This window comes from Rhinopithecus roxellana, chromosome 1 (genome assembly GCF_007565055.1).
Source record: "Rhinopithecus roxellana isolate Shanxi Qingling chromosome 1, ASM756505v1, whole genome shotgun sequence".
NCBI classification, from domain to species: domain Eukaryota; kingdom Metazoa; phylum Chordata; class Mammalia; order Primates; family Cercopithecidae; genus Rhinopithecus; species Rhinopithecus roxellana.
This window is the reverse complement of record NC_044549.1, coordinates 199,068,737-199,081,627: the sequence shown is the minus strand read 5'-3', so window position 1 is coordinate 199,081,627 and position 12,891 is coordinate 199,068,737. Positions and strand designations below refer to the sequence as shown.

Genomic DNA, 12,891 nt, shown 5'->3' with positions numbered 1-12,891 from the left:
ACTGCACTCCAGCCTAGGAGACAGAGTGAGATTCGGTCTCAAATAATAATAATAAAAAAGAATGCAGGACTGGGACTGAGGAGACCCAAGTTGGGTTCTGGCCCTTCCCTGGTCTTGGTACCTCGATTATAAAATAAGATGTGGGCTGGGTCAGCAATTTTCAAGAATGGGACACACACCTCAGGATGGCAATCAGCCCCCTGGGAAGGGGTGAGGAGGACATGATGTGGGCTGCTCAAAATAAAGCAACACCTTATTCATTTATTTTAATTTCTTTTCAGACATTATATTGATTTTGCAATTTCAAGCAGCAGTAAAAACAGGCATGAGGGGTTTTCTGTTTATTTGCTTTTATGTTTTTCAGATCAGGGCAGGGATTAAAAAGGGACCCTGAACGAAATGCTCTCTCAAGTTTCTTCTAGCTTTGAAGTTCAAATAACTCTCTAAGCTAAAGAGGTTCATTGGTGACACTCACCAGGCTTCTGCAGCGATCCCTGAGACCCCTCAACACGAACGAGGCTAAATACACCTCTTCCCATGGAGTCCAGGCTGACACCTCAAGAAGACCTGTACACCCAAAAAACAGGAGCTCAAAAAGGCCACTCAGGGTTCAGAAGGAACACACAATGCTTCTCTATTTTTATTGTTTCCTGAGCAAATTTACAATTTATTTCATTGTCCATATACCAGAAGAAGTATACTATTAAATTATTTCTTCCATTTTTCCTTTGCAGTCATTCCATCTTAGAAACAAAACATGAAAACCTTTTTCTTTGCAGAGCAGGTTGCTGACCCAGACATCGCGCTTCCTGCAGAAGTTTTCTTTTATTCTCATACACTCTGGAGTATGTGTGCCAAGCATAGCTGTCTTTATTTCACTGACAGGGAGGGACAGTGGAGTGTGGGCAAGAAGTCAGGGCTAAGGGAAATGAGATGATGGTAGAGAATTGACCTAATAAGAGACTAAAACAGATGTGACTAGGCACTCGGTGGGGACACTTGGGAGGTCAGCAGGAAGGCCCTGCATTCAAGGAGGGAAACCTGATGGCCTGCACTGTCTCTGTACCATTTAGAAACACTACTGGTTTCGGAATCCCAGAGCGAGGGCCCAGTCCTGTAGCAACCCCCTGGCGGACCTTTCCTGGAGGAAGTTCCCTCTCCGGCCTGCTGAGAGCCAGCCACTTGCCTCCTCCCAGCATCTCGCCTAGGCCCCAAGCTGTTATTAAAGATTTTACTCCCTCTATTCAGGCAGCTTTTCGCTTGCCTGGGAAGTGCCAGGGAAAAGCCAACCTCAAGTTGTTTACTTTTCTGTGGCCTTTGTGCCATTCCCACCCCTGCCCAGTCCCATCCCTAAAAGGACTTCTGAGGGGCTGGCTCTCCCAGTAACAACTTCCACCTGGTCCCTGTGGCAGTGGCCACTCTGGCCAGCAATCATGCTGAGAAGGGCTGAGAGCAACGGATGGAGGGTAGAAGGGAGTTCAACTTAGAATAGCTTAGGAGAGAAAAGATGTTGGAGAGGCAGGGAAAACAGAAAACAGAAGCAGGAGATATTATGTAAGAAGGAGCAGAATTTAACTATTAATTAGCTTTGTGAGACAGGGAGTCAAAACCAGATCCCTGGGACTGGGAGCAGAATCTACTGTAGCCAAGAGAAGAGACAGCCATGGAGTGGGGGAGAATCCTGACAGGGAGGCTGGGGGCTCTGAGGGTGTGGCTGAGCACTGGTCTGAGAACAGGAGTTAAGAGCCGGCATGGGCTCTGGCCTCCTACCCGACAGTATCTAATCTTTTATAAAGTGAGGAGGGATAAGGCCACCCGCAGCCTTGTCTGACCACAGAGGGGCATGGTGGGGATAAATGCAGTAAGAGCTTCGAAGCCATAGAGCTTTTAAGAGAAAGCCCTTGTCGTAGATAAACCCAAGCATCATCATCATCACCAAATCCCAGCCCTGGCCTGGTCCTCAGAGCCCTGCAGAGAAGCTGACAGTTTGCTAAACATTTCTCACTTGCTCCTCTCAGTTCTGTCATTTTGCCTCTTCTACCAACATCTAATTTGTGCCCCCCACCCCCACCCCACTCCCTTAGAAGGCACAGTATGCACACACAAGAGGAGGAAGCGCTTTGACGCACAAACAGGAAGAGACACTTTCTTGAGGTCAGAGGGCAGAGTAGGGTCAAGTTACCAAACTTCTCCAACAATTCCTTTGCAAAGCTTCCAGAGCAACACAGGGGTGACAGGGGTGAAGGGGATTAAGGGGGCAATGTGACTGGAGAGGCACTTCCTGGTGCTACCCGTGACCCAGCCTCTGTTCTGGGGCTGAGACAGGATCTGAAGTTAGGAGCAGAAAGCCAGGCAAGAGGCCCAATTTCCAGGGGGCAGCCAAATGCTTCCATAAGCATCCCAGTGCCTCAGAGTTGGAACAAAGGTCCCCTAACGGTCTTCATTCCACAGTTCAGGTGACTCTTGGAGGCTGGACCCTGCCTCACTGCTTCTGTGAGCCTGTCTCTTGGCTCTAACGTCCTCCGCCACCTCCCCAAAGAACTCCTGGCACAAATTTCCCTTCTCTCCCCTTACCTCCTCTCTCCTCCAGCCCCGTGTTTGCATGCTCTGCAGGGTAAAACAAGACCAGTGTGTTCTGGTAAAGGTACTTCTGCTTTACTCACAAGTTCACAGGTAAAATCAGGAGGACAGGAACAAAGAGGGCCGGGAAATGGGCGCTTATTGCCTCCAGTGCCCACTGATTTCATAATGGCTCACTGTTGCCCATCTGCTTCTCACCAGCAGAAATTCATCCTAGTCAGAAATACTCCATGAAGAAGAAGGTTTCCTGCACATCTGCAGGGCAATAAGATGCTCCCTTGCAGACATTCTGCGCTTCCCATCTTTCACCACTTCCCCAGTGATGCCTCCTTGGACTGGGGCAGATCTGGGGCTCCTCCTCCTCCTGCACTCTCCTGCAGGGGATGTGACGGCTCATGTCCACCACTGTCTGTGGCACTAGAGTCTAAGCTCCTTAAGAGCAGAGACCTCAGCTGCTCTGTCTGTATTCTTAGCACCCCACCTAGGGTCTGGCCAGGCACTCAATAACATCTCAGGAAAAAAAAAATGAATTAATTCAGACCACGGAGAAGGAGAGACTGCTGGTTTAACAGCTCAGCCGCTCAGATTTGAATCCCCATGCTGTTACTTATTACTAGTATGAGCCTCAGTCTGCTCACAGTAAAATGAAGATAAGAGGAGTACCTACCCTCAAAAGATTAAAGTGAGGGTGAAAGAGATCAAATGAAAAAAACTAAAAGACAGAAATGAAGTCTGCAGGCAAACAGCCTGGGCGGTGCCCTGACAGCCCGGGCGGCGCCCTGAGCTAGTTAAAGATCGACCCCGGACCTAACCGATTAGGTTATCTATAGACTCCAGACATTGTAAGGACAAACGTTGTGAAAGTCTCTGTCCTGCTCTGTTCTGTTCTAATTACCGGCGTCTGCCATACATCTTAGTCCTGGGCCCAGTACAAACACAATCCTCTATTTTGTCCCAACTTCCTGAGCCCAACAAAAACACATCCCCCCCGCCCCACACATCTCAGAAACACCACCTAGAGAGCCCCTGATAAGGTCACAACCGTTTGTAGTTTTACTAAATGCGCGGGAACAAATAGAAAACTGTTAATTGTATAACTTAAAATATTAACCAATTACCAGTTGTGATGCTGCAACCAAAAGAATTCCTTTGTACCTCTGTAACCTTACATATCCTATATGCATCGGGCTATAAAAAGCGGGCACATGCATCATTCGGGGCCCTCTTGTATGTTGTAGAACGGAGGGACCAAGTTCGAACTTGCATTAAAGATCCTTGCCGCTTGGCTTTGACTCTGGACTCTGGTGGTCTTCTTTGGGGAATAAACGGTCTGGGCATAACAAGGGTTCAGTAAGATGATACAAAGAAAGGCCTGAGCTCTGATCTGAGATAATCAGGTAGGAAATGAGAGGCAAATGCAGACTTTGTTTGTATTACAGCAGTTGCCATATAACTCCTGAAAACCGGGAAAACATAACCACCAATTTGGTGTGGGGGTTGACTAAGCACCATGAGGGCATGGTTATGTCCATTTAACACCAAGGAGGGGCGCGTGCATGATGCCCAGGGGCTGAGAGCCTGCACTGCAGCCAAGAGGGGCCAGCAGAGTCAGCAGGAGATATCAAAATCACAACTCTAATAGAGAAGTTCAAATGTGAGACCTTCTCTCTATTTGCCTCTCCTTCCAGTTGTCACTCTGCTGTCAGGAACTGAGGCATTCCATCAGACTCTGAATCCCTTTTGCTTGCTGTATATAAGGCTCCAATCCATCCTCCTTTCCTTGCTCTCACCTCAGCAGTGCTGCCCACAAGACACCACCCACACAGCTCTGCCAAGACTAATTCATGTTCTTCAGATACTCCTACTGCAAGTTTTCTTTTTCACAGAATGAGTGGCTGAAATCACTTTTAATGTTTCACAAAGCAAACAATCCTAGGAAGACTGGGTGGGGGGTAAGAGGAGAAAAATCAAATATAACACAGAACAGCCTGAATAAAGCATCTTTATATTACTGGGTTCTCTGTAATTTTCACATCAGGCATTGTCTTTAAAATTAGGAAGTTAAGTGAATGAAAGGAGGGCTCCTTCACAGCCATGCTCCCAAGAAGACCACAGCCATACATCACAGAGGCAGCCCGCAGAGCTGCAAAACGAGATGCAAATACAAAGCTCTAAAGATAACTGCAGGCACAGCTCACTGACTATCCCAGCACCCACTGCCCAGCCTCTTCCCCCCTCCAGCTCAACTACAGAAGCTAAAAAGCCCAAGCCTGCTTTCCTAGTCTCCCTTGAAGCTGGGGGTGGCCAAAACACACCTGGGGCTAACAGGACATCAGTGGAATTCTACTGGGGATTTTTGAGAAAGTTTTTGTTTTCCAGATAAAAGGAACAGTTTTTGGCACTGCCCTTTCTGCTTCTTTTCTTTTCTTTTCTTTTTTTGTAGAAATGGGGGTCTCAATATTGCCTAAGCTGGTCTTGAAGTCCTAGGCTCAAGTGATCCTCCCACTTCAGCCTCCCAAAGTGCTGAGATTACAGGCATGAGCCACTGGGCCCGGCCCTTTTCTTTCTGTCTTAAATGGAGACGCAATGTCTGGAGCTGCAGCAACCATCTCTCCATAAGGTGACAGAAGACAGGGCCAAGAGAACTACTGAGATGACAACTCAGAACCCTATCCCAGTTCAGTCTTGGCAGACTGTTATGTGGGTACAGTAATTTCCCATTCGTTTAAGCCACCGTATCTCAGGTTTCCAGTTGCTTGCAGCTGAAAGCATTACTAACTGATTCAACATCTCATCCTTATCTATATAGGAGGACTTCTTCACTAACTCAAGACGATTTTTAACTTACCAGGTTTTAAAACAGATGTCCTACCTCACTCAATCTTTGAAGTTTTGGACTTAATTTCCCAAATAATTTTCCAAATAATCCAAATAATAATTTCCCTATTATTTCCTATATCTACTCAAATATCTCCTGGCCATTTCAAACTTAAAAGGGTCAGGACTATGTCTCTTCCAGGACTCCCTATCCCAGTAAGCAGCTTAACCATTCCCGTGCTATTCAAGCCAGGGTTTCCTCAATGTTACCATCTCCTACATACTGTCTTCCAATATATTACCAAGCTCTATGGATTTTGCCACCTGAGTATTTTTCTAACCTACTTACTTATCTCTACTATTGTCACCCATGTCTAAATTTTGCATGCCTGGACCATTGCAATAGCCTTCTAACTGGTCTCTCTGCATCCACACTTGCCCTTCCTTCCACAGTGATCTTATAAAAACATAAATCTGACCATGCCATTCCCTTCCTTAGAATCCTTTAGTGGTTTCCTATGGTCCCCATGGTTAAAGTGCAAATTCCTCAAGACCTAAAGACCTTGCCTGATCTAGCCCCTAAACATCTCTCCAGCCCTATCTTGAGCCTTTCTGCTTGGCTCTTTTAGTTTAAGCTACAGTGTCCTTTCAGTTTTTCAAACCCATCATAAACCTCTCTGTTTTAAGGCCATTACACATGCTGTTCACTACATAGGTGTGTGAGGGGGGAGCTTCCCTGAAGTTTTATGTCTACCTAACCCTTATTTACCCTCTGTAGCCCAAAGAGTGGATTTTTCATTTCAGATATTAAACTTTCATATTCTAGATTTCCAACTGATTCATTTTTTTTTTTAAGTTTCCACTGTCTCCTGAGATTCTCCATCTGTTCATTCATTATGACCATGTTTTCCTTTAAGTCCCAGACAATTTATATGATAAATGTCTTTGACTTTATTTACTAATTCCAACATCTGGGTCATCTCAGGGTCTATTTCTATTGGAATGCCTTTTCCCCCCCTTGATTTTAGGCCATAATTTCCCGCTTCTTTACAAGTCTAGTGATTTTAATTATATGTTGTACATTGCAGATACAACCTTGGGAGTCTGGATTACACTGTCTCCCTTTAAAGATGTGGAGTTTTGTTCTGGAAGTTCCTTTTGAAACACTCAGGCTTATTTTATTTTTTATTAAAATGAGTCTATTTTGATTTTGTCATAAGTCTTAGGGTGTCATCCCTACTCTAATGCATGGCCTTTTTGGGGGTCTCTACTATATACCCTTAGCTGAGTCATAATGCCAATGTTTTCCAGTACTGCACAGCCCCCTCATGTCTGTGTCTCTGTTCTGTTCTCCGCCCCATAGCATTGATCTCTGTTAGGCTTCATGGAGTCTTGCTCTCCCTCTTCTCCAGATTTTCAGAGCAAACCGAGTGCTGACCTCAAAGACAGTTTTTTCAATACATCTACACAGGAGTTCAGCAAGAAACAGGTGAGTCACCATGGTAACTAACCATTTCCACTGAACAGTTGAAAATTCACAGCTGACAATTTAAAGAATAATGCTCCTCAGTTAGGTTATTACATTTCCAACTAGAGGCAGAGGTCAAAACAAAAGAGCTAATTAGGTGGCCTCTCCAACAATGCCTGTAACAGAATCATCTGACAGGTCCAAGAGGTAACCAAGCATCCCTCCTGGTAATGTAGTGGACCCCAACTGTCAGCAGATGGGGGTTCCCACTGCTTGAGGTGATAGAGAATGCAACATCCTCAGCTTTGTTCTTCACATTCAGTCTCCAATATTGCTGTGCTTAAAAGGAACAAGGCACCATGTTAGCAAGTTCTAATGAGCACTTCTCCAAATCCATATGCTATTCTCTGCTGCATTCAGAATAAATGAAAATGGAAAAACAGCCTCATTTAAGACATGTCTTTTGCATGAGGAAACTAGAGGTCATATTTCTGTATGGCACTGGTATTGTGAGTTGGTGTCCTACAATTCTAATTCACAGAGTTTTGTAGTGACCACGGGTAATTAAGAACCTTGTGCTTTCTTTGTATATAAGAACGACAGTATTGGATCTAACCCAAGGGCATTTCAGTCAATACCCACAAAGCAACTCACAGGCCACCAAGAAAGGGGACAACTGTCCTTCTTATGGTGACTACCACGGGGGAAGAACAACATGACATACCATAAGTAGTCCTTCATGATGCCCTTACCTTTTCAGACCCTACCTTACATCCAGTCTCATGTATGCATAAGAATACAAAGGTCACCAAATTGCCATGGGAATGTCCCTAATTTCCTTTAATCATTTCTCTCTGGAGTTTCAGGGAGTGACCCCTCAACTCCAGCACCTTGAAACATGGTAAGCTCAAAGAGCACATTGCACAGAGTGGTCCCAATACGTACAGAACCGATTTTTTGCCCAGGTTCTTAGTGATTTAATAAGCAAGCCCCTACTTTCAATGATTGGTTTTGACTTGAATCTCTGAACAGGAAAGAGCTAGAAGGCACCTTAAAGACTGCTTGGTCCAACCTGCTCATTGTATTGATGAGAAAACTAAGGCCCAGGAACCAGTTATCAAGCTTTAGCACCTGCCTTAGTTCATTTTCACTTGGCCTTCCCTGATGGAGGCCAGCCATCTCTTCACTTCTTTTAGATAATCTCTTCTGGACCTCCACTGAAAAATTTAAGAATGTGAAGTCTAGAGTTGGGTGGGAAAGACATGCACCAAAGTTAATAAACCAAAGGTCCATTTACTTATCTGAGATTCCATTCTATCTTTCTGGAGGTCTCATCAGACTGAGGTCTCGTCAGAACTACACAGTTGAAGACACTTTTCTCTCTCTCTTTTTTTAAAGGCTACCTCTCTCTTTTTTAAAGCTTTATCACTGATACAATTATGGATGACTTTTGACCTCTGTGGCAGTGAGTTGAAAGGTCAGCAAACAATGGCCTACAATGACCTCTAGGTGCTATACTTGACTTACAATTGAAGATACCAGCCCATCACCAGCAAAGTGAGTGATGAGGCTCAGCTGCTGCTTCCTGTCTGTACACCCATGGCTCTGAGCCCCTCCTAGAGTTCACCCCCCACAGTGAGGCTCTCTCCTACCCAGAAGCCTTTGGTGTTGCCTGCCAGCATGTAAGGCATTAGTGGGGAGCCTCCAGGCTGACACTCACCTTTGCATAAGCAGTTGTCTTAATAAACCACTGTCTGAGGTACTTCTGTTCCACCTTTGCTCCAGAACGCCATGAACAGCCATGTTCGTCCACCTGCTCATTGGCGAGCACTGTTTGATCCACTGGGTCCCAGTTAACCAGGGCCTGTATAATTCATGAAACAAAGTGGCACAATCTGGTGAGTACTCTTTTTTTTTTGATACAGAGTGTCACACTGTCGCCTGGGCTACAGTGCAGTGATGATCTCAGCTCATTGCAACCTCTGCCTCCTAGGTTTAAGTGATTCTCCTGCCTCAGCCTCCCGAGTAGCTGGGATTACAGGTGCCTACCATCACACCTGGCTAATTTTTGTATTTTCAGTAGAGATGGGGTTTCACTATGTTGGCCAAGGCTGATCCACCTACAGGCTGATCCACCTACAGCTGATCCACCTGTCTTGGCCTCCCAAAGTGCTGGGATTACAGGCGTGGGCCATCGCATAGGTGACTACTCATTTAATGAGACCATCCTAAGGTTTCTTACATGGGAGAAGGCCTGCAAATGCAATGGCTCTGCTCCGTGGAGTACTGGTTGGTAAAGAAACCACTTGCAAGTTGTACAAAGAACACACTGATTTCCTCTGTGCTTCCATCTTATTAGAACAGGCTTGGGAAAGAAGCCTTTAAGGATGTGTCTAACTTAACTTTGGTATCTTATATGAAAGGATGAACTTTTAGGATGGAAAATCTTAGCAAGAAGAATAAAAGAAGAAAAAATGGTACCTATTTAAAATTTAAACAGAATAGGATTATTTTAGGGAAATAAATCTTCAGTGTACAACTCGATAAATTTTTACAGTTATATACTCATGTAACCATCACTCATTTCAAGATAAAGCACATTTCCAGCACCCTAGAAAACTGTTGTGCCTTCTACCAATCAATACCTGCCCCCACAATGGTGGCTCTTCTGAGCTCTGTCTCCATGGATTCATTCAGCTGATAGAACACATAAAACATGTAGTCTTAACTATTATGAAGATTCATTCTCTCCATAGAGTCCTAGTTAGTGTTTATCTTCATTTAAAATAAATACCTCTGTCATCTACATTCACACCTTTATGACATTCAGGTACCAGTTGGTACAAAGAAGGGAATGAGTACAAAGAGATGTGTTGGGGACTTAAAATATCCTGACTTCATATACATTTTTTTGTAATTTTTTTTTTCTTTGAGACAGAGTTTTGCTCTTATTGTCCAGGCTGGAGCGCAATGGTTGCGATCTTGGCTCACTGTAACCTCCGCCTCCTGGGTTCAAGCGATTTTCCTGCCTCAGCCTCTTGGGTAGCTGGATTACAGGCATGTGCCACCAAGTCCAGCTAATTTTGTATTTTTAGTAGAGATGGGATTTCACCATGTTGGTCAGGCTGGTCTTGAACTCCTGACCTCAGGTGATCCACCCACCTTGGCCTCCCAAACTGTTGGGATTACAGGCATGAGCCACCATGCCTGGCTGTAAAAATTTTAATAAGCAATTCTAATAAGAGATTGTGTTCACTATTACCCATTTGCCCCTCTAGACCCTCTTCCTGCCCTGTTCTGTGGCCCAAGAAGGTGACCTCTGTGACCTGCATTCCCTTGGACCCTTGCCTTCCGGTTGGGTTCGATCGACCACAGGCACACTGGCTGCTTCCTGGCGACGGGCTGGCAGGGGTCACGTGCCTCTACTGAAGGTCATCACCTCTGTTGGGCAGGTCTCCCCTGCTGCTACAGCTACTGCTCTCCCATGTTCCACTAACTGCTCCCTAACGTTGCCCCTGCAGCCTAGAGGTGGCAAAGGCATCCTTCTGCTGCCAGGGTCAAATGCATCGCCATCTCTTCTGAGTTTCCCTGAACTCCACACAAATAGTCCTCTATCAAATTTTCTTCAATGACTCCTTTCAGGTGTGCTCTCTCTTTCTTGCTGGGACCCTGACTGATCCAGAGATATGTCTAAAAGTTACATAAAAAGTAGGGATGAGGGGAGGCTAACCCATCTGTGGCTGCAATTTTACAACTAGAAGCAGTACCTCCATTGAAAAATTTAACTATGTGAAGTTCAGAGTTGGGTGGGAAAGACATGCATTTGTTTCCCTTCTAAGACAGGGTTCCCAAAAGCCTTGACTTAATAAGTACATAGAGACAAAATATGGGACAAAAGTACTTTAGACCTAAAAACTTTAATAAACCAAAGGTCCATTTCCTTATCTATTATTCCTGCCTGTATTAGGGGGTTGGAGAGAAGGGCACCACTTAATTATTTCTTCTTTTTTTTGAGACAGGGTTTCACTCTGTCACCTAGGCAGGAGTACAGTGGCACAATCTCGGCTCACTGCAACCTCCACCTCCTGGGTTCAAGCGATTCTCCTGCCTCAGCCTTCCAAGTAGCGGGGACTCTAGGTGCCCACCACCACGCCCAGCTAATTTTTGTATTTTTTAGTAGAGACAAGGTTTCACCGTGTTGGCCAGGCTGGTCTCGAACTCCTGACCTCAGGTGATCTGCCTGCCTTGGTCTCTCAAAGTGCTGGGATTACGGGCATGAGTCACCGTACCCAGTCTTAATTATTTCTTTTTAAAAAATTATTAATTGAAAAATCATAATTGTATTTATGGAATACAGTGTGATATTTTGATGTATGTACACAATGTAGAATAATTAAGCTAATAAAACATTTTTTGTGGTGATAAATTTACTCTTTCAGTTATCTTGAAATACACAAAACATTATGACTGACTAGAGTCACCCTCCTGTGCAGATCTCAAAATGTATTCCTGCGTCTAGCTGAAACTTTGTACTCCTGACAGTACTTCCCATTCCCTTGCTCCACCCCTACCCCTCCAGCCTCTAGTAACTATCATTCTACTCTCTACTTCTATGAATTCACCGTTTTTTAGGATTCCACATATAAGTGAGATCACATGGAATTTGCCTTTTTGTCCCTGGATTATTTCACTTAGCATAATGTCTTCTAGATTCATTTCTGTCATTCCCAAATGACAGAATTTTATTGTTTTTTGAAGCTGAATACTATTCCATTGTGTATATACTCCACGTTTTCCTTATTCATTCGTCCGTTGATGGACACTTAGGTTGATTCCACATCTTGGCTACTGTGAATAGTACTGCAGTTAACATGGGTGTACAGATATCCCTCCGACACACTGATTTCAATTCCTTTGGATATACTCCCAGAGGTGGGATTGCTGGATCATATTTTTCATTTTCTGAGGAACCTCCATACTGTTTTCCATAATGGCTATAGCAATTTACATTTCTACCCACAGTGTACACAGGTTCTGGAAGGGTTCCACTTAAAATAACAGGTAGAAAGGACCAAGTACTGCTTAGGAATGTAGACAGTTCATTCAAGAGGCATCTCCCCACTCCAGACAACCCATGCACAACTAAAACTGTATGAAATATAAAAAAAAAAAAAAAAAAAGTAGAAAAAGAGCACCCCATATCCCTCCACCTCCGTCTCTTGTCCCCGGCAAACCTCAGAGGATTTGGAAGAAGTGAACACTTGGTACTGCAGATTGCAAGAACAAATAGGACTGTATTTTCTTATCGACATTTCCCACATGGCCTAGCATCTCTCAGGTTCTAGGTTCAAAATACAACGAGGAAGGTGTGTTCCTAAGAGGTTTGCACATCATAATAAAACCCAGGTATCGAATGAAAGACAAAACAAAACAAAAACAAAAAAAGCAAAACACAAAGGCAATTTCTCCCCCTAGTGAAAGACTTGGGGGGAAGGGGGAAAACACCAAAAGAAATAGTGTCTCAAAAGATGCATCAGCTGTGAGAATCCCCGTGATTTCTTTCTAGAACTCCAATCCACCTCAGCCACAGAGTTGCAGATTCTGGCTCAGACTTTCCAAAAGCAGTTAAATTAGGAGTCATCAAAATCCAGGGCCCTGGGGCTCAGGGAGCACAGCACCTGCAACCCCTTGAAGCCCTGGAGTTGCTTCCTAAATCCCTTTGCTCATGTCTCCTCTCTTGGACAACTGTCTCTATCAATAGCTTCCCTTATCCAGCAATCCTGGATTTCCACATTTTGAACATTTACTTGGATGAACATGCTGATTTTTAAGCAAGCACAGTCTTATGAATAGGATATAATTTCTGGGCAACTTCACTGACTCTATTCATTTCCCTGGTTGGCATTTATGTTATCTATCACCTACGGAAGCCAATTCCTTGTTCCCTTGTAGTTAACTAGCCTTATTTGTAAAATAAAGTCAAGCCTGTATTGAAATGAACCTTAAATTAACACTGAAATCATTAA

The 12,891-nt window shown here is 44.4% G+C and overlaps 1 protein-coding gene across 2 annotated transcripts in view; it reads right to left on the bottom strand.

The window, feature by feature from the left end:
* LARS2 (leucyl-tRNA synthetase 2, mitochondrial) overlaps positions 1–12,891 on the bottom strand; it is a 161,765-nt gene that overhangs the window by 82,852 nt on the left and 66,022 nt on the right. For both annotated transcript variants that reach the window (XM_030936067.1, XM_010374389.2), the window contains one exon: positions 8,586–8,729. In XM_030936067.1, coding sequence (XP_030791927.1) covers positions 8,586–8,729 — 144 coding nt within the window. The remainder of the gene's footprint in view (positions 1–8,585; positions 8,730–12,891) is intronic.